Raw genomic sequence first — 22,917 nt, 5'->3', positions numbered from 1 at the left:
GTTTGATCTTCTTGCTGTCCAAGGGACTCTCATGAGCCTTCTCCAGGACCACAGTTTAAAGCATCAGTCCTTCAGTGCTCACCTTCTTTATGGTACAATTCTCATATCCATACATGACTATTAGAAATACCATAACTTTGACTATACAGACCTTTGTCAGCAAAGTGATGCCGTTGCTTTGTAATACACTGTCTAGGTTTGTCATAAATTTTCTTCCAAGGAGCAAGGGTCTTTTAATTTCCTAGCTGCAGTCACCATCTGCAGTGATTTTAGAGTCCCCCCCCCTCCACAAAATAAAGTCTGTCACTGTTTCCATTTTTTCCTGTCTCACCACAATGACAAGGCTAATAGGCAAAATGTCCTATTGTCCATACAAACAGGCTACACTACATTCAGGAAAACAATGCCTGGATTAAGGTAATACTTTAAAGTCTCAGAAATTAGGGAAAATGCCCTCTTCCCTGATTTTATACACTATCAGAGCAAAAATTTGAAAGTGCTTTTCACTGAAGAGAACAGTTCCTGGTCATTAGTGTTCTCCATCCCCTGAGAAAGGTATCTATGCTTTTAAAGAAAGCAAGTGTTCATCATTTAAACACACAATGGAAGACAAATGGCTGTGGACTGTCTTATACTCAAGCTACTGTGCATAAACATGATTAATTTTGTAATTTTATTCTCACAGTTCTTCTTTTGCCTCCAATTTAGATTTGTCTTCAGAAAAGAATTCATTGACCATGCTACAGTATATAAAAGTCTTTGCAACAGTTATATTTTTATAACTCATTGACTTTATGTAACAGTCTTGCAAGTATGTTTACTTTAACTTGGACTTAACTTTCATTATCTAAACCACAGTATTTTAAGAGTGAAAGAGGTCACTATCAATGCCCTGAGGCAATAGACTAAAACACTGTTTTTGGGGAAATTGGGACATGAAGTCAAATTAGTCAATTTGACTTAATCTTGATATTTTATGATATGATATATTGGTTGGATGACATCACCGACTCGATGGACATGAATGAGTTTGAGTAAGCTCCGGGAGTAGGTGATGGACAGGTAAACCTGGCATACTGCGGTCCATGGGATTGCAAAAAGTCGGACGCTATTGAGCAACTGAACTGAACTGGACTGATATTTTAAAATATTCTCCCTCTTCTCCTTCCCCAACTTAGATTTTTCAGCCTGTATGACTGTATAGCCTAGCACAGTCAGGAAAACAGTTCCTGAATTAAGGCAATGTGTGAAAGGTTTTAAATTACAGATATATGCTCTTGGCTCACATAATTCTTTAAGGTGTAATTTCCACATTTTTAAACTGGAAATTGTTATTCCTGAATGATAGTGCTGTTGTGAGAGTCATATTGGACATATACATACTTGTGTATGCATGTACATACATATCCATATATGTGTGTATGTGTATATACATATAAGCACATTCATATATGTATATATCTTAGTCCTGTGAATGCTCAAAAGCTAGCAGCTGTTATTATTTTGTCACTACTCCTATTAGCTCTCAGAGGATTCTTGAAAGGTAGGTAGCTGATTTCTCAAGCAACAGTGTTCGGTAATGCTATGTGATTTCTTCAAACTTTTATCTCTGCTCTGATCCAGGAGTAGTTAGCCCTCCATATGTGAAAATGATGAAAACAAAGCTCTGCACCTCAGTTCTGCCTTTCTCCAAAAGATGGAAAGAGTAGTTATTGGCTTCATAATGTACACGGACTGCCTTTTATTTGTGATTATAAGTATGGATATTTCTGTTTTATGCTAGAAGCATTGTCATATGTTAGATGTCTTGATCTAAAACAGACCATTTTTAAGAAAGAACAAGTATTCATAAAAGGGAATTTTCACCCAGGAGAAAGGCATACTCAGGTCCAGAAAACTTCTCCTTATTGTGGTTGTTCAGTTGCTCAGTCATGTCTGACTCTTTGCAACACCATAGATTGCAGCACATCAGGCTTCCCGGTCCTTCACTATCTCCCATAGTTTGCTCAAACTCATGTTCATTGAGTCGATTATACCATCCCACCATCTCATCTTCTGTTGACCACTTCTCTTCCTGCCTTCAATCTTTCCCTGCATTAGGGTCTTTTCCAATGAGTCAGCTCTTCCCATCAAGTGGCCAAAGTATTGAACCTTCAGTTTCAGCATCAGTCCTTTCAATGAGTTTTCAAGACTGATTTCCTTTAGGACTGACTTGATCTTGCTGTCCAAAGGACTCTCAAGAGTTTTCTCTAGGACCACAGGTTGAAAGCATCAATTCTTCAGCACTCAGCCTTCTTTATGGTCTGCCTTTCACATCCAGTAGTACATGACTACTGAAATGACTGTAGTTTTTACTAGACTGGCCTTTGTTGGCAAAGTGATGTCTCTGCTTTTGAATCTGCTGTCTAGGTTTGTCTTAGCTTTTCTTCCAAGGAGCAACTGTCTTTTAATTCCATGACTGCAGTCACTGTCTTCAGTGATTTTGGAGCCCAAGAAAATAAAATTTGTCACTGTTTACATTTCTTTCCCTATTTATGAAGTGATGGGATTAGATCTTCCTTTCCCATGATCTTCCTTTTTTGAATGCTGTTTTGTTTTGTTTTTAATTGAAGGATAATTGCTTTTACAGAATTTTGTTGTTTTCTGTCAAATCTCAACATGAATCAGCCATAGGTATACATATATTCCCTCCGTTTAGAACTTCCCTCCCCATCTAGGTTGATACAGAGCCCCTGATTGAGTTTCCTTAGCTGTATAGCAAATTCCCAATGGCTATTTTACATATGGAAATGTAAGTTTCCATGTTACTCTTTCCATACATTTCACCTTCTCCTCCCCTTTCCCCATGTCCACAAGTTTATTATCTGTATCTGTTTTTCCACCGCTGCCTGTAAGTAAATTCTTCGGTACCATTTTTCTAGATTCTATATATATGCATTAGAATACGATATTTATATTTCTCTTTCTGACTTACTTCACTCTGTATAATAGCTTCTAGGTTCATTCACTTCATTAGAACTGACTCAAAGACATTCCTTTTAATGGCTAAGTAATATTCCACTGTGTATATGTACCACAAAGTCTTTATATTATTTATATTATATTATAATATTCATTAACTTCTGTCAATGGACATCTAGGTTGCTTCCATGTACTAGGTATTGTAAATAGTGCTGCAATGAGAAATGGGATACATGTGTCTTTTTCAATTTTGGTTTCCTCACGGTACATGCCTAGGAGTGCAATTGCTGTGTCATATGGTTTTAAGCCAGCTTTTTCACTCTCCTCTCTCACCTTCATCAAGAGACTATTTAGTTTCTCTTCACTTTCTGCCATTGGGGTGGTGTCATCTACATATCTGAGGTTATTGATTTTTCTCTCTGCAATCTTGATCCTACCTTGTGCTTCATTCAGCCTGGCATTTAGCATGATGTAATTTGCATATTGACTGTGTGGATCACAATAAACTGTGGAAAATTCTGAAAGAGATGGGAATACCAGACCACCTGACCTGCCTCTTAAGAAACCTGTATGTAGGTCAGGAAGCAACAGTTAGAACTGGACATGGAATATAGACTGGTTCCAAATAGGAAAAGGAGTACGTCAAGGTTGTATATTGTCACCCTGCTTATTTAACTTATATGCAGAGTGCATCATGAGGAACGCTGGGCTGGAAGAAGCACAAATTGGAATCAAGATTGCTGGGAGAAATATCAATCACCTCAGATATGCAGATGACACCACCCTTATGGCAGAAAGTGAAGAGGAACTCAAAGGCCTCTTGATGAAAGTAAAAGAGGAGAGTGAAAAGGTTGGCTTGAAGCTCAACATTCAGAAAACGAAGATCATGGCATCTGGTCCTATCACTTCATGGGAAATAGATGCAAAAACAGTGGAATCAGAGTCAGACTTTATTTTTTTGGGCTCCAAAATCACTGCAGATGCTGATTGCAGCCATGAAATTAAAAGACACTTACTCCTTGGAAGGAAAGTTATGACCAGCCTAGATAGCATATTAAAAAGCAGAGACATTACTTTGCCAACCAAGGTCCGTCTAGTCAAGGCTATGGTTTTTCCAGTGGTCATGTATGGATGTGAGAGTTGGACTGTGAAGAAAGCTGATCGCCGAAGAATTGATGCTTTTGAACTGTGGTGCTGGAGAAGACTCTTGAGAGTCCCTTATTCTGCAAGGAGATCCAACCAGTCCATTCTGGAGGAGATCAATCCTGGGTATTCATTGGAAGGACTTATGCTTAAGCTGAAACTCCAATACTTTGGCCACCTCATGTGACGAGTTGACTCACTGGAAAAGACTCTGATGCTGGGAGGGATTGGGGGTAGGAGGAGACGGGGACTACAGAGAATGAGGTGGCTGGATGGCATCACCGACTCGATGGACATGAGTTTGAGTAAACTCCGGGAGTTGGTGATGGACAGGGAGGCCTTTCGTGTTGTGGTTCATGGGGTCGCTAAGAGTCGGACACGACTGAGCGACTGAACTGAACTGAACTGAATTTGCATATAAGTTAAATAAGCAGAAAGAGAAAATAAAAGTGAAAGTGAAGTCGCCCAGTTGTGTCCGACTCTTTGCGGCCCCATGGACAGTAGCCCACCAGGCTCTTCCATCCATGGAATTTTCTAGGCAAGAGTACTGGAGTGGGTTGCCATTTCCTTCTCCAGGACATCTTCCCGAACATGGGGATCAAACCCGGGTCTCCTGCATTGCAGGCAGATGCTCAGAGTGACAGTAAACAGCCTTGACATACTCCTTTCCCAGTTTGGAACCAGGCCATTGTTCCATGTTTGGTTCTAACTGCTGCTTCCTGACTTGCATACAGGTTTCTCAGGAGGCAGGTAAAGTGACCTGGTATTCCTATCTCTAACAATTTTCTCCAGGTTGTTGTGATCCACACAGTGAAAGGATTTAGCATAGTCAATGAGGCAGAACTTCTCCTAATGGCAGAAAATATCTGTGTTTGTAGAACAGGGTTAAATGGGTGAATAGAATCATAAGGAAAGGGCTTCCCAGTGAGTGATTGGAAGGAAACAAAAGATCTTTGGAGGAACCTGTATTAAGAAGTTAGAAAAGAAAATTCAGCCAAGGCAAAATAGGCTCGGGATAAAGGGTTGAAAATACATTTCAGTTTCAGGCATCCCAGATGGCACAGTGGTCAAGAATCCACCTGTTAATATAGGATACAAAAGAGAAGCAAATTGAGTCCCTGATTTGGGAAGAATCCCTGGAGTAGGAAATGTCAATCCACTCCAGTATTTTTGCCTGGAAAACTCCATGGACAGATGAACCTCGCAGTCTACAGTCCATGGGGTTGGATGTGACTGAGCACTCATGCACATTTCAGTTTCATAGAATCAGGGAAAATGGAAAACGAACATGTAAAGTCAGGAAAAGTACACCATAATCAAGCGACAGCAACACAAAAATACAAGTCCGGCACCTTCTATTTTATTTCTGCCATCATTCTGTGTCTGGTAATTTGTAAGGAATATATTGCTTACTTGCCAAAACCTATTGGAGGAGAAATATAAAGGTGGTTCAAGATTTGTAATGATTTTTGATTAATGGTATGTGATAAGTGAAAACCTGATCTTTTGCAAAAAAAAAAAAAGTCACTGCTGCTTCAATTATGGTACTAAGGAGGTTAACTGTAGCCTTTGCTATAACACCTTGGAGAGCCTTGGTATTGATATTGATTCAGAGTACCCATATCTAGTCTACAAGAGCTTCTTTTAGTTATTACATACATAAGTGGAGGTGGCACCTGGAATAAATCTTGATCCAGAAATCCCAGAGAAACGCTAAAATATTCACACTCACAGGTATCAAGGGTGCCTGAGATTTCTCAGCTTTGTGACTAGTAGATGTTGTGTGTGAAACATCTTTTATGATCATTACTAAATAGTTTAACAAGCTCTAGCAGGACTTTAGTAGACTCAGGGCTTTTGAAAAAAAGGTTTTGGAATATGGAAGTAGCATTAACTGTGTTTTAATGCTTTTTTCCCTCCAATAAAGCATATCATATATATGAACATTTAGGATGAAGGAAATTGCTTCTACTGAAAATATATGTCATGCTTATGATGCATTTAGAGAATTCTTTATCTTATTATTTAGAGGCTTCCCAGGTGACGCAGTGGTAAATAATCTGCTTGCCAGTGCGCAGGATGCAGGGGGAGTGGGTTTGATCCCTGCGTGGGGAAGTTCCCCTGGAGAAGGAAATGACAACCCGCTCCAGCATTCTTGCCTGGAGAACCCCATGGGCAGAGGAGTCTGGTGGGCTACAATCCATGCGGTCGCAAAGAGTCGGACACGACTGAAACAACTGAGTATGAATATGATAAAAAGTTCTTCTCAAGTGAATTTCTCAGTTTCTAGCATTTTTTCTTATTCTGTCTGCTGCTGCTAAGTCACTTCAGTCGTGTTTGACTCTGTGTGACCCCATAGACGGCAGCCCACCAGGCTCCCCCGTCCCTGGGATTCTCCAGGCAAGAACACTGGAGTGGGTTGCCATTTCCTTCTCCAATGTGTGAAAGTGGAAAGTGAAAGTGAAGTCACTCAGTCGTGTCTGACCTTTAGCTACCCCACGGACTACAGCCTACCAGGCTCCTCCATCCATGGGATTTTCTAGGCAAGAGTACTGGAGTGGCTTGCCATTGCCTTCTCCGTATTCTGTCTATATAAGTGTTAAATTGCTCAAATGGGTAATAAAAATATTATTCCAGTCATTTTAACTTATTTGCATTTCTTTGAGTTATTTTAAATCCTAAAAGATCTTATAAACATTTAAAATAAAGTTGGTAATGCAGTTTTGTCACTAAAAGCCAGTTACTGTTAGTGATGTTCTCATAAATCTAGTTAATGAAGAAATTATTTATCCATAAAGAGGAGCAATCCACAAAAAATTTATAATTATTGTTGATTCCATATAAAGTTGATACCAATTTTATCAGGTTTAAATACTATTTATGATTAAGGATTGGTGGGCCTTTAAGATGCTTATGTATTTTTTTCTCAAGAAGCACACTTCTTTCACTAAATAAATGTTTTGCTGCCATATAATTCCAAACCATTAATGAAAGTTTATTTCCAAAATGTTTCTTTTCTTGATAGTCTAAAAAAGGAAATTAAAAATATTTGTTATTTCATAAATTGGACTTATATACATTTTTATTGAAGTTCATAATTATGCAATTTTTTCACAAGTTTGGTATTTTGGGAGTGATTCTGTTGCTGTCAGATTCTTCCCATTGTTGATAACACTCACATATTCAACACACAACATACGTGCTTACCTCAGTGAATATTAGATTAATACCAATACACAGAAAGAAGAATATGAAATTAAAATAAACTACCAAATTTTCCTTATTTAATTCTAACTTGGCCTAATTCCTGGCTATATGACCTCAAGCCACCTACTACTCTCTGAGAATTTCAGATTTCTACTCTTAAAAATGGGATTATTAACTTTCAGTTTTCTTGAGAAGGTTAGAGATAATGTTCACCATGCACCTGCAAAACTTAGGTGCTCAATGATTGGTACCTGTCAGCAGCAAATGAAATTGATGTCAGCAACTGTACCTTCTTCCTACAAAGATACCCAGAAGGAAGCTAATGGTCATAGGGATACTACTATGAACATGTTGACTTTTTACATCATTGACAGAGAGTTTGATTAACCCTACAGCACTAATTCAGTGTATGCCAAGATCAGAACAGTCATTCAGTTTTTAGCAATCCCATCTTTAATTCAAAGACTCAGATAAGAAAGAGATTTTTGAAAGCCAGGCAAAATATCCGTCAGTCTGTGTAAAATATTACAGGAGGACAAGTGTTCATTAAGCTTTTACCAATGTAACGCTTCAATCTGTGAGAGTGAAGAAAAGGTACCTGAAGGATATAGGACACAGGATCCGTGTCCTAAAACGAAATTTCAAATGATTTCTCTCCTTCAATAGATTTGTTTTGTCCCTGACCTAATTTCTATGCTAATTTACAGGGTTTAAAATCGCTTCATTCTCAGCAAAGCCCATAATTCTCCCTTCTTTCGACTCTCCCAGGGGCTGACTCTAGGGAACAAGGCTGGATGATACATATACGTCATCAATAAGCTGCATTTGGTTAACTGTTCATCATTCAGCAATTGCTGATCCACTTTGTGGATTTTTGCATGCCCTTCATTTAGTATTCTCCTCAATCCTGCTACCTTTCTTTTGATGATTTCACTGCTCATTATCACCTGTACCAGAAGTGAGAAGGAAGAATGTGAAATTTAAATGAATCGAAAATGACTTTGAAATTTATTTTAAGGATCAGGAAAGAAAGTTGAAAATGTGATCTAAAATTAGTCCTGGAGTTTTCTGATGACTTCATCCAGCTATACTTATCCCTTTTAAAGTGCTTCTTATGGAATTCTGAAAATAAAAAGACAGTTTAATTCTACTACATTCCTTCCTCTTGGAAAACAGGGGAAAAAAGAGATATGTGAAAACTATTTATACAAAGTTTTCTAAAACAAAAAGGAAAGTGCTATTCAGAGTAGACCAAAGCTTAACAAAAGTCACATTTATAAGTTGCACAGTACAGTGGTAAACACAATTTTGTATTACAGTAAATTAGTTTATGTGTGCCCTTTCGATATAAATAATGCAAGATAAATACATATTTATTTCTTAACTATCCAGCTTTCTTAGCAGAAGAACCAATATGTTTACTTTCTATTAGTCTTACAATCAATTTCTTAGTTGTGTAGGGAAAAACACAATAGGATTTTTTCAAAGTTTGTTATACTTGAACAATAATTTACTGAAATTACTGATGATGATCATTTAATTAGTAAGTCCACATCTGACTCTTGCGACTCCATGGACTGTAGCCCACTGGGCTTCTCTGTCCATGGTATTCTCCAGGCAAGAATACTGGGTATGGGTTGCCATTTCCTTCTTCAGGGGATCTTCTCTACCCAGGAATTGTACCTGGGTCTCCTACACTGCAGGCAGATTCTTTGCCAACTGAGCTACAAGAGAAGCTATTATTGTTTCTTTAAAAAGTTTTCAAATTTGTAAAATTAATAAAATAGAAAACAAAGTAACCAGTAGTTTTGGCAATGTTTATTAGTAGAGTTTGGGAAAAAACAGATAGTTTAAAAAAAATAAACACTCTTTTACTAAGCTATCCTCTATTATTGGAGAGATAATCCTGAGGCCAAAATCCACTACTATTTTAATTTGAAGATTCTCATTGGCTAAGGACCATCTCTCTTGCTCTCAACTAATATGTAAAATGAGGGCTAACTAGGAGATTCATAAAGTTATTCAGACCCTCTCAAGTATACACATATACATCAGTAAAAAAAAAAAAAATAAATCATAATATATGTTGTTTACAAGTTGTGAGAAGATCTTAGTTAGCCAAACATTAAGATGTTCATGTGTGTGTGTGCGTGCATGCATGCGTGTGTGCTCAGTCCTGTATGACTCTTTGCAACCCCATGCCATCCGTAGCTGCAAAGGACATAATTTCATTACTTTTTGTGGCTTAGTAATATTCCACATCTTCTTTATTCAGTCATCTGTCAATGGATATTTAGGTTGTTTCCTTGTCTTTACTGCTGTGAACAGTGCTGCTATAAATATAAGGGTGTTTGTGTCTTTTCAAATCATACTTTGTCTAGATATATGGCCAAATGTGGGCTTGTTGGATCATATAGAAACTCTGTTTTTAGTTTTTTGAAACCTCCATATAGTTCTTCACAGTAGGTTCTATAGTGTAGCGGTTATCATGTCTGCTTTATACCTCCATATAGTTCTTCACAGAATTGTACCAATTTGCATTCCTACCACAGTGGAGGTGGATTCCATTTTCTTCATGCATGTTATTTCTTATTTGTACATTTTTTAATAATGACCATCCTGAATAGTGTGAGTTGGTACCTCAATGTAGTCTTTATTTGCATAAAGTAGTTTTCAAATAAGGTCATATGCTTAATTTGTATTTATTTATAATCTTGAATAACCAGAATGTGTTTCAAAATAGGTTTAACTATCTGTATATGCATTAATCACATATTATGAAATATTATGGATAGCATACTGTCATTTAAATACTTTAAATGATATTATCAGAGTTAACTGAAAAATACAAATAAAAACTACCTGGAAAACATAACACTTCACAATTTTAGAAGTTTTAGGATATGTTTGCTAAACTTACAAAGTTTGATAGACACTTGCAAGGTCACAGCAAATAAAGTGATTCTCTCAAGGAGAGAATGCTTGCAATAAATGAAAATTATTATTAACCTTCTACATTACACTGTAATAAAATAAAGATCAAACTAACCTATGTATCATTATGTAATTTCTATCAAAGACATTTATTCGGTAAGCTATTTCCCTCATATATATGTATGTAGTGTGTATGGGTATTTTTATACGAAACTGAAGCAGTGAGATCTTATGGCTTGCCTAAAGTCACACAGTAACTTCATAACAACCTAGAGAAGGATGTCCAAATCCCCTGGTTCAGTTCAGTGTCATTTATTTCATCAAATTGTTTTCCTTGTCTATAGAAAAAATAAGCTTGGGAGGCTTATAATCTAGCTATTCTTCTAGATGGATTTTTACAGAACACCTGGGAAACAGGCCCAGAGCAAATGAGATATCTGAGAAGTTCATAAGTATTATTTTCAAGGGGTTAATAGCATAGAAGTTCTCTAAGTCATCCTTAGAAAGAAATACGTGACACCAGATGGCAGGTCACAGAGTTGGCTCATAAGGAACAGGAGTTTGGGGACACTTTCACAGTGCCAAGTAAGAAGATACAAGAGGAAAAAACAAAGGAATTTGTTGTTTTCTTTTTATTTCTAAGATCATTTACAGTTTAAACCTGCATGAAATCTCTACTTAGAAAGTAGCTCAGTTAACAGTTTGGAATGTGTCATGTAAGATGCTACCCCAAATTGTGCTGGCCTTGATGACAAACTTCCATGCAGGAACTTTGCAATAACCACAGCAACTTAAAGCAAAGGAGGTTATTACTGTCCCAAACATTATCTCCAGAATGTTTAATTTCTGTGTTTTGACTTATAATTTATATGGTCATTATTTATAGAAACACTAGATACAATTATTGCTGATTATAGTGTCCTTCTAGACAAAGGATAAACTAAAGAAAACAAATCCCAACTTTTCTCCAAAATAGAAGGTGAGTGATCTTAACCTGTTGGCGAGGGGATGAGCTGTAAGGGAATATAGTCTACTACTGTTGCTATCTGTACAGATGTAGACTTAATTCAGATTGTGTATCTAAGCTGTATGTATTCTGACTATGGATGGATAGCCTAATTCTGGTCATGTGCCCCAAACTTCCAGAAGCTGTGAGCATTGTGTGAAGACATAAATTAAACACATTTCAGAAGCAGCTTTCTACTGATTTTTGAAGTCGGATATTTTTCAACTGTAGATCCCAAAGAAATTGTTTATCAATCATGTGGTAAAAGTTCAGTTGTAGGGCAGAACAAGCAGCTGAATAAGCAAGGAGAGGCAAAACATACTTCCCTGACTCTTGTTTACCAGCTGTATGATGGCCTTGCACCTACACGTACATGATCATCTGTGTTTACCACTTAATCAGCATTACAATTTCACTCAAAGAGCTTAAAGGAGCTAGTTTTATAAGCCAGATTTGTATTATAAGAAGTTTTGTTTGTGAACTCCTTGTGTAGCCACATTAGTGCAATAAGAAACTGTTACACACACCAGGTTTTCTGATGTAGTGTGGCATCAATATTTAGGACTTTTGTGTCTCTAGGATTAGTAGGGATGAGGAGAAAATAGGAAGTGTTAGAAGCGAAACAATTAGTTCTGCTAAGCAATTTATGTTCTATTCAGCATACAGTAGAAGAAAAAAAATTAAAGTGGATCCTATGGAAAACATAGGATGTCAGATCTTTTTCCAACCCAAGAGAAAGACTTTTCTATTCCATGCTCAGGGGTTAGTTACTCAGCGCCAGGGCTTCATGTTTAAGAAAGTACACGTGATACATGAAAACCTAGTGATGAAGTGAATGTCTAATCGGGGAAAGGCCGATGGTCTTTCCCATTAGGCACCCTGCAGATCAAAGAGTGTTTCACAGACTTAACACACTGTCGTTTCACACCAGCCTGATTTTATAAATTAGAATTTTGTCACATGTTTATTTAGTGCCGGAGTCAGAGGGGCTATCCAAGCATTTTGCACCACACTCCTCCAGTATTCCTTTCCCAGTAAGCATTCCAAGAAAAAAAAAAAGAATAACCTGAAAAGTAGCCTTTATTTCTAAAAAGCTTCAGTAAAGAAAAGGGAGAAAGATAGCCCTAAGTCGTGTCCGACCCTTGCGACGACCCTATAGACTGTAACCTGACAGGCTCCTCTGTCGACAGGCTCCTCTGTCCACAGGCTCCTCTGTCCACAGGATTCTCTGTCCACAGGATTCTCCGGGCAAGAATACTGGAGTGGGTTGTGATTTCCTTCTCTAGGGGATCTTCCCAACTGATTTCCTTCTCTAGGGGATTTTCCCAACCTAGGAATCGAACCCAGATCTCCAGCATTGCAGGCAGATTCTTTACCAACTGAGCTATGCGGAAGCCCCAGGCTTCAGTAAGTGCCCTGTAAAAGAAAAGAAAAAAAAAAAAAAATATATATATATATATATATATATATCTCCACCTCTTTTCCTTAGAAAAATATGGTAAAGTTGCTTGCAGGCAGAACCACTTGTGCTACCAAGCAATAGTTTCCACCCTCCCCTTTGGCTCTTTACCTTAGCCAGAAGTCGCGACTCTTTTAAAGATCACAAGGCAGACACCCAGGGGTGCTTGCGCCTACCACAAGTAAACTGGCAGAAACCCTGCCACCATCAACATCGAAGCTTGAAAATTAAAGCATATTGAAATCTTCACCAAGTTCCTATATTTGCTTCTCAGCTTCAGACCACCTTACAAAGAGCTTGAAATCCCTTCCCTCCGCAGAGAAAGTGGAGTTTTTTTCCTCCTTGCAAACATTGCTGAATCCAAGCCTCCGATGAACTGGTGGCAAAGCTGGCATTTGGGGATCGCGCCCATGGTTGCTCTGTAGCGCGGAATTGGATATAAATGCATACTTATTCTCCATTTGGATGTGAATGCATACTTATTTACTTGCTATGCTCTATTCGGATATAAATGCAGACTTATTTATTTAATCTAATTCTCCCTCTCACATTTTCAACTTGTGGACTTGGGTCCTGACTGGGGCTATGAGGAGAGAGGCGAGGGGCACGCTCCCAGAGCCGGACGAGGTGGAGCCTAGCCGCGGTCTTCCGAGGCAAGTCACCGCTCTGGCTCCTCAGGCCGGGTCTGGACGTGCCCACGTGCGGAGCAGGAAATCGCAACCGTGCCCCAGTGCCCCCAAGCATTTCTGGCCTCCTGGAGCTGCTGTCCTTGATTGACAAGCCGGGGACTATTGGCTGAAGTTCCCCCAGCGATTTGCATGCCCAGAGAGGGAGTGTCCTCTGCCGCCCTCCTGCGCCAGCGCGCAGCCCGCAGCCTCCCGGGGAATGCGCGGCGGCGGGGATGAGTGCGGCTCGCCGGCCCGGGCAGTGAGCTGGAGTCGGGCGACCTGGCGCCTGCGCCCGGATATGGGGAGTCTCAGTCTTCCTAGCAGCAGCGCCAGCCACGGAAACCTGCCGGTAAGTGTTGCGGTTCAGGAGTCCAGCGGCCCTGACAGGGTGCAGCACCGTGGTGCGGTTCCTACTCCTTCATGTTTTTCAAACCTTTTACCTTATTCCAAACTTCTCGGGAAGGTTGAGGGGAGGGAAAGGGAGTTTGGGATAATGTCTCTTCATTTTAGCAAGGAATAGACAAGTCCTCGGGTAGTGAGAAGTTTCTGAAGCAGGAATGGAAGGAGACGAGGTGGAAGGGGTTAGGGTGTGCTCATAGGGCTTTAAGATAGAGGGGTTTCTGCGGCCGGCATCTGGCTTCGAGTGTGTACTGCAACTGACGAATTGTTTTTGCATTTCACGTTCCGCGTTTGCTACTCTACCCCTAGGGAAGGGGATTAGTGAGAGTTTATCATGGGGTGGAAATTCAGATATTTTCGACTTGATTTTAGGTACGTGTTAAAACGAAGATCAATTCTTCAGACCTAAAGCGTTTATTTAGTGGAGTAGGGAGCCCGAGGGGCTAGAGTTGCTATGTTTTTATTGTTGTTGTTGTTATCGGTTTCATGGCAAGGGATGTAAGACATTTCGCGTTTCTGGGACCTTAGCTGTAGAAATATTTCAGTGGGAAAAAATAAACAGCCCGCTTCTCGGTCCTCTCCACTACCAGCCCCCTCCCTCCCCGTGACCTACCCTGGTGATTTCCCTGCCGCACGGTGCGGTCCCTCCACCGTACTTTCCCGGGATGCGTGATGGTTTGGGATTCTGCACGTTTACTGGGTAGGGGTGATAGGGAACCGACGAGAGCCGGGGTGGGGGTGCGGTGCAGAAAGTAAACAGAAAATAAGTTTTGGAGACAGCGTTGCGGCGCAGATCTCCCCCTTGCAGCAAGTTTCCTCTTAACCCTGTTTTGACTGGAGCCTTTGCCTTTGGAAGTGGGGATGGAGCCCGGGGCACGCGTCCTGACTTCAGGTTCTGTGATGCCGCGAGTGTGTAACAAGCCTTCTCTCCCCGTCCCCCGACCCATTCAGCATCTGCTTCTGTTCTTCCTCTTCGTGGGACCGTTCGACTGCCTGGCGAGTTACAGCCGGGCCACTGAGATCCTGTACAGCCTGAACGAGGGGCTGCCGGAGGGCGTGCTCATCGGCAGCCTGGCGGAGGACCTGCGGCTGCTGCCCAGCGCAGGGGCGCAGGATCCGCGGCCTCAGTCGCCTCAGCATCGCGTCGCCGAGCGGAGCCCTCCTCTCTCCTTCAGCCTGTTCTCGCAGGGGCTGAGTGGCCAGTACGTGACCCTAGACAACCGCTCAGGGGAGCTGCACACTTCTGCCCAGCAGATCGACCGGGAGGCCTTGTGTCTTGAAGGAGGCGGAGGGACTGCCTGGGGAGGCAGCATTTCCATCTCCTCTTCGCCTTCTGCTGACTCTTGTCTTTTGCTTCTGGATGTCCTAGTCCTGCCTCAGGAATACTTTAGGTTTGTGAAGGTAAAAATCGCTATCCAGGACATCAATGACAATGCCCCGCGGTTCCCTATTTCCCAAATATCAGTTTGGGTCCCAGAAAATGCACCTGTAAACACCCGGCTGGCCATAGACCATCCTGCCGTGGACCCAGATATGGGCACTAATGGTGTTCAGACCTACCGCTTGCTGGACTACCATCATATGTTCACCCTGGACGTAGAGGAGAATGAGAATGGGGAGCGCACCCCCTACCTAATTGTCATGGGACTGTTGGACAGAGAGACCCAGGACCATTATGTGAGCATCATCATAGCTGAAGATGGTGGGTCTCCACCACTGTTAGGCAGTGCCACCCTCACCATTGGCATAAGTGACATTAATGACAATTGCCCACTCTTCACAGACTCACAAATCAACATCACTGTGTATGGGAATGCTACTGTGGGCACACCAATTGCAGCTGTTCAGGCTGTGGACAGAGACTTGGGAAACAATGCTCAGATCATCTACTCTTACAGTCAGAAAGTTCCACAAGCATCCAAGGATTTATTCCATTTGAATGAAAACACCGGGGTCATTAAACTTTTCAGTAAGATTGGAGGAAGTGTTCTGCAAACACACAAGCTCACCATCCTTGCTAATGGGCCAGGCTGCATCCCTGCTGTGATCACTGCCCTGGTGACTATTATCAAAGTCATTTTCAGGCCACCTGAAATCGTCCCTCGTTATATAGCCAGTGAGATAGATGGAATTATTTACCTGAAAGAATTGGAACCTGTTAACACTCCAATTGCATTCTTTACCATAAGAGATCCGGAAGGTAAATCCAAGGTGAACTGCTATCTGGACAGTGAAGGGCCATTTAGGTTATTTCCCTACAAACCATACAGTAATGAGTACCTTCTAGAAACGACAAAACCTATGGATTATGAGCTACAGCAATTCTATGAAATAGCCGTAGTAGCTTGGAACTCTGAGGGATTTCAAGTCAAAAAAATGATTAAAGTGCAACTTTTAGATGACAATGATAATGCTCCTGTTTTTCTTCAACCCTTGGTAGAACTAACCATTGAAGAAAATAATGCACCCAATGCCTTTTTGACTAAGCTAGATGCTACAGATGCTGACAGTGGAGAAAGGGGCCAAGTTTCATATTTTCTGGGACCTGATGCTCCATCATATTTTTCCTTAGACAGTGTCACAGGAATTCTGACAGTTTCTACTCAGCTGGATCGAGAGGAGAAAGAAAAGTATAGGTACACAGTCAGAGCTGTTGACTCTGGGAAGCCACCCCAAGAATCAGTCGCCACTGTGGTTATCACAGTGTTGGATAAAAATGACAACAGCCCTAGGTTCATCAATAAGGACTTCAGCTTCTTTGTGCCAGAAAATTTTCCAGGATATGGTGAAATTGGAGTAATTAGTGTCACAGACGCTGATACTGGGCAAAACGGATGGGTCGCTCTCTCCGTGGTGAACCAGAGTGATATTTTTGTCATAGACACTGGAAAGGGCATGCTGAGAGCTAAAGTCTCTTTGGACAGAGAGCAACAAAGCTCCTACACTTTGTGGGTTGAAGCCATTGATGGGGGTGCACCTCCCCTCTCCTCTACTGCAAAAATCACAATTCTCCTTCTAGACATTAATGACAACCCACCTCTCGTTTTATTTCCTCAGTCTAACATGTCTTACCTGTTGGTGTTGCCTTCTACTCTCCCTGGCTCACTAGTTACAGAGGTCTATGCAGTTGACAAAGACACAGGCATGAATGCTGTCATAGCCTATAGCATCATAGGGAGAAGAGGGCCTAGGCCTGAATCCTTTAGAATCGACCCTAAAACTGGCAACATTACTTTGGAGGAGGCATTGCTGCAGACAGATTATGGGCTCCATCGTTTACTGGTGAAAGTGAGTGATCATGGTTATCCAGAACCTCTCCATTCCACAGTCATGGTGAATCTATTTGTCAACGACACTGTCAGTAATGAGAGCTACATTGAGAATCTTTTAAGAAAGGAACCAGAAATTAGCATAGAGGAGAAAGAACCACAGATTTCAATAGAACCAACTCATAGGAAAGCTGAATCCGTGTCTTGTATGCCCACCTTAGTAGCTCTATCTGTAATAAGCTTGAGTTCTATCACATTCTTAACAGGGATGGGCATATATATATGTTTAAGGAAAGAGAAGAAACACCACAGGGAGGATGAAAATTTGGAAGTACACACTCCATTAAAAGGAAAAATTGACTTGCATATGAGAGAGAGGAAACCAATGGATATTTCTAATATTTGATTTTTTTGCTGTGGAATAACAAATATTTCAACTAGCTTTGGGGATTTCTCACCACCAAAACAAGAATGTGGATGGCAGTTCCAATGAAGGACATCTAATTTATAACTTATACTATATTATAAATAGCTGTTTACAGGTTTTTAAATTCAAAATCAGAGGTTATAATATGTGTACAGAAATTTTTAAATGAAATTGGTACTAACAGCTATGGAGCTGTTATTTAGAAAGTCTTGGACATGATTTGCAGCTTTCATACACCAAGCAGATGATTGTTAAAACCTAGGAGTAAGGTAAGAAAATGTACATTGCATTTTTTTGTCTAAAAAGTCTAACCACAAGAGGGCTTCGACTGCTCCTTTGCAGGAAACTGTTTTAAGGTATTGTACATGACAGTTGTACATGAAATTAATGAAAGAGTCTATTTTAAATATATTCTTTTTAACATTAAAAAAAGATGAGATTAAATGGGATTTCATCCTACTTAAATATATGATTAAAAAGAAAATAAATGCATTTGTAAACAGAATGTTTATTACCTCACAAATGCATCATGTATAATTTGAAAAAGAAGGCATCTTTAATTTGAAAAAGAGAGCATCTGTGAAGAATCACAGTTCTTTTTTAACAAGGATAAATATTTTGCCATGTGTTAAAGACTTGATGTGCTGAAGAATAATTCACGTTCTGTGTACTCTTGTGGCTTTCTGTTTGCTTTACCACTGCATTTACTATTATTACAGGGAATTCTTTCTTAAAGAAAATGTAACTAGAAGTTATGTCCAAGAAAAACAACCAGAATCAAAGATGTTTCAATCCTTAGTTGCTTAATAGGTGTTTATGACATTTTGATGCTTTCACAACTCGTCAGTAATACTTTATATTTGGGCTTTGCGTTAGATCTTATATACTTAAATTCATGTGTTACATAAAAAATAAAGAAATCTTATTAAAATTATTCTAGAAGCTGGTGGACATTATCTGTTTTAGCAGGACCTTTTCTATGAAAGTTATACTTATCGTTTTGTTGTTGTTTAGGTTTGTTGGCTACTGTTTCTAGCTTCCTTTCTTTGGCTTTGGATTAGTCCCAAGAGTTTATTTGTAAGCCCAGCAGCAGACCTCTTTGATAATTTAGCTTTTACTGAATGCTTTGCCATGAAGCAAGCTGGTTTATCAGTGATTGATCACCCTCACTTCATTGTGTGAGCTGGAAATTTTATTTTATATGAGAACTATGGCAAAATTGTCTGTGTAAACAAAAAATTTGTTAGCTTAAACTGGATCATTCTACTTTTTGGCATCATGTGTCTGTACTGTACCAAAAGTGTTTATATGTCTGCAAATTAAAGGTATATATTTTCATAATTTTCTCATTTTTACTGTTTTATATTTGAACATGGGTTTGTTGTTTTACTGAAGTGCCCGTTAATGGCATTCATCTGCTTTTAAAGATAAATGTGAGTAAATTGTAAATATTATGCTATGCTAAAGTTTACATCATACTAATTTATTACTTAAATAAACATTGGGTAAATTATTAAACATGTGTAGTTATAGACATGTGTGTGTGTGTGTGTGTCATGGACAGAGACTATGGCTATGTACTTGATAGTTCATATGAAAATTTATAACCATGCATGTGTACATGCACATTTATCTACTATGACTTAGAGTCAATTATAAACACTCATTTTAATTGCAAATCCTCTATTAACTCTGCTATAATCTTCAATTTTAAAATAAAAACACATTGCAAAAACAAAGAATTGAATACAAAAGCTTAAGATCTTTTGCATATATATTAACTCATTTTCTTATTTTCAATTTGACAATTTAAATGTCAGATAGTAAGACATGAAACAGTAGTGCTTGCTACAAAAGGGAAATATACTTGGAAATTCCTTTTATTTGAGAGCCAACTGAGCTAAGAAACTAAGATCATTTAGCTTCCCAAACTTTTCATTCATAATTGATATAGCCCTCCAAACTTCATTTGTTATTAATAGAGAGGAATGGTGGAAACCGTTCTCCACTATTTCTCTTTTTTACACAAAGGAATTACATGTGAAACAAGTAGCACCATTAAAAGGAAAAAAAAAAAAAGTCCTCCACAATTGCAATGATTTGATTATCAGTATGAATAGCAAAATACTTTATTCACTTCTGAATTTGAAGAGGTTCATGTGTTTGGGGATATGGATTTCATCTCTAGAATTAAAAAATGCCTTTAACATTAATAAAAGGTCTTATTTCGATAACTTCTTGTGCCACAATTTCCTTTACAAAAACATCTCATTCTCACTAAAAACATTTATAACAAGGGAAGTTAAACTAAATTAAGCTCAAAGATAAAAGACCCTTTTTACTAACACCTTGTGCTAGAATGGTTGCCAAAATGTATGCTAATCATGTCAATGTTGCTAGTTGAGCTGGCACAAAAATAAATGTTCCATTCATTAAAAGCCCTACTATCCATTTAACAGTTTGAGGACCAGTGAGTCTTCTTTGCCCAATTTAATGAAGAAGAGATTGCTCTGATCTTTGCACTGCCAAATCCATTCTTATACTATAAAGAAAATTGTTCATTAATTTGGATTGGGAAATATAAAGCAACAAGGCAATTGCAGCTACAAGGGAGGAAACAATTTGTATTACTTGACTTTTTAGATGCTTTGACCCTATTAAAAAAAAAAAAAAGGTTTTCTTGGCAGTCATGCTTCTATCAATGGTAGATAAAAGGAAAAGGAAAAAGAAATTATTCTTTTAAAACAATAGTGTAGAATATGTGTATTAAAAATAAAATCCAAAGCCTTTGTCTTTTTGAGTGCTCTGCATGTATTTTATGTAGACACCAAGCGTAATCTTGCCTATGAAGTAGCATCACTGAAGCAATATTGCGTGTGATAAGTCGTTTCAGTCATATCCAACTCTGTGTGACCCCGTGGACTGTAGCCAGACTCCTCTGTCCATAGGATTTCTCAGGCATGAATATTGGATTGGGTAGCCTGGTTCCTTCTTCAGGGGATATTCTCAGCCTAGGGATGGAACCCATATCTTTCATGTCTCCTGGATTGGCAGGCATGTTCTTTATCAATAGCACCACAATAGCTGATTTGTACAATCTCTGCACAGCAATGTGCCTTTAGAGTGTGAGTAGTCAACAAATATTTATTGAAAGGAAGAGGATTGACAGTTATGCAAATAGAAGCAAAAAAGAAAAAAATCAATCAGTTAAAATAAAAGTAATTCCTGAGCAAAATACTCACTGTAATTTTTTTCTAGTTATTTATAGTTCTGATAAGAAACGTTCATCAATATTTTTCAGATGGTATATATGTGAACACCTACAGTCTATAATCATTTTTTAAATGTCAGTTATTGTTTGTAATTGTTCTTAAAATACTAGTACTGTTTCCTCTGATAAAATTCTAAACTGGAAATGTATTCCACTAAGGATATAAAACAAAACTGAATAAACTTTAAGGCTTAGCCCACTGGAGTCAAGAAGTAGGAAGACTGCAGTCGATGTATGCAAAACCAATACAATATTGTAAAGTAATTAGCCTCAAATTAAAATAAATACATTTATATTAAAAAAATAATCAGTCATTCATATCATACATATTTATTTCAGTACTCTAAATATCATGGGCTTAACGGAGAACAAGACAGTGTCCCTTGATGGCTTTAGATAATGCTGTGAAAGGCTAACAAGAAAAACTTCAATCTGAAAGCAGAAGCATTGTGTGGGATAAATGCCTGTTTCCAGAATATCAAGTGAACAGGATCTAACTCAATCTTGGGAAGTCTCTGAGAAAGCTTCCCAAGGGAGGTTATTTCTAGAGTGGACACTCTCAGGAAGATGATGTCTAATCTGAGTATTAAAAGGAGAAGTTAGCCAAGGGAAAGTGGGCAGAAGAGAGAAGGTTATTTGAGGAAGAAGAAATAATGTGCAAGGCACACAAGTTGTAATGAGCACTACATGATTTTTTGTTGGTGTTGTTAAGTCGCTAAGTCATGTCCAAATCTTTGTGACCTCATGAATTGCAGTATTCTAGGCTTCCCTGCCCTTCACTATCTCCCAGAGTTTGCTCAAATTCATGTCCACTAAGTCAGTGATGTCATCCAACCATCTCATCCTCTGTTGCCTCCTTCTCCTCTTGCTCTCAATCTTTCCAACCATCAGTGCTTTCCAATGTGTCAGCTCTTTGTATCGGGTAGCCAAACTATCGGAGCTACAGCATCAGCATCAGTCCTTCCAAAGAATATTCAGAGTTGAAATCCTTCAGAATTGATCTCCTTGCTTTCCAAAGGACTCTCAAAAGTCTTCTTCAGCACCAGTTTGAAAGCATCAATTCTTCGGTGCTCAGTCTTCTTTATAGTCCAACTGCCGTATCCATACATGACTACTGGAAAAATCATAGCTTTGACTATATGGACCTTTGTCGGCAAAGTGATGTCTGCTTTTTAATACACTCTCTAGGTTTGTCATAGCCATTCTTCCAAGAAGCAAGCGTTTTTTAATTTCATGGCTGCAGTCACCACCTGCATTGATTTTGAAGACCAAGACAATGAAATCTGACACTGTTTCCACATTTTCTCCATCTATTAGCCATAGGGTGATAGGACCTGATGCCATGGTCTTCATTTTTTGAATGTTGAGTTTTAAGCCAGCTTTTTAACTCTCCTCTCTCACCTTTGTAAGTTCCTGTTCACTTTCTCCCATTAAAGTGGTATCGTTTCCACATCTGAGGTTGTTGATATTTTTCCTGGCAATCTTGCTTCCACCTTGTGGTTCATCCAGTCCATCATATCACATGATATGCATTGCGTGTAAGTTAAATAAGCAGAGTGACAATATACATCCTTGACATACTCTTTCCCCAATTTTGAACTAGTTCATTGTTTCATGTCAAGTTGTAATTGTTGCTTCTTGCCTTTCTTTGGGATTGGCATGAAAACTGATCTTTTCCAGTCTTGTGGCCACTGCTGAGTTTTTCAAATTTGCTGGTGTGATGAGTGCAGCATTTTAACAGCATCATCTTTAAGGATTTGAAATAGCTCAGCTGGAATTCTATCACCTCCACTAAATTTGTTCATGTAATGCTTCCTAAGATCCACTTAACTTCACACTTCAGGATGTCTACCTCTAGGTGAATGACCACACCATCGTGGTTATCTGGGTCATTAAGAACTGGTCATAGAGTTCTTCTGTGTATTATTGCTGCCTTTTCTTAACCTCTCCTGCTTCTGTTAACCGCTATTCCTTGCAGTTTTTATTCTTCATTGTGTCCATTTTTGCATGAAATATTCCCTTGGTATCTCCATTTTTCTTAAGAAATATCTCTAGTCTTTCCCATTCTATTGTATTCCTCTATTTCTTTGAATTGTTCACTTGAAAAGGCTTTCTTATCTCTCCTTGTTATTCTTTGGAACTCTGCATTCAGTTGAGAATATCTTTCCCTTTC

General features: G+C 39.1%; 1 protein-coding gene across 1 annotated transcript; it reads left to right on the top strand.

The window, feature by feature from the left end:
* Window positions 1-13,471: 13,471 nt before the first annotated feature.
* On the top strand, window positions 13,472-18,868 carry PCDH20 (protocadherin 20). The gene is made up of 2 exons (XM_055426002.2): window positions 13,472-13,727; window positions 14,729-18,868. Exons 1-2 carry the CDS (start codon window positions 13,596-13,598, stop codon window positions 17,450-17,452), a joined length of 2,856 nt encoding a protein of 951 aa, XP_055281977.1. The 5' UTR covers window positions 13,472-13,595; the 3' UTR covers window positions 17,453-18,868.
* The last annotated feature ends 4,049 nt before the right edge of the window (window positions 18,869-22,917 follow it).

Source organism: Moschus berezovskii, chromosome 13, assembly GCF_049115385.1.
Source record: "Moschus berezovskii isolate FMDL1 chromosome 13, NW_MosBer_1.0, whole genome shotgun sequence".
In the NCBI taxonomy this organism is placed as follows: domain Eukaryota; kingdom Metazoa; phylum Chordata; class Mammalia; order Artiodactyla; family Moschidae; genus Moschus; species Moschus berezovskii.
The sequence above is the reverse complement of the archived record's forward strand: the minus strand, read 5'-3'. Positions and strand labels throughout refer to the sequence as shown.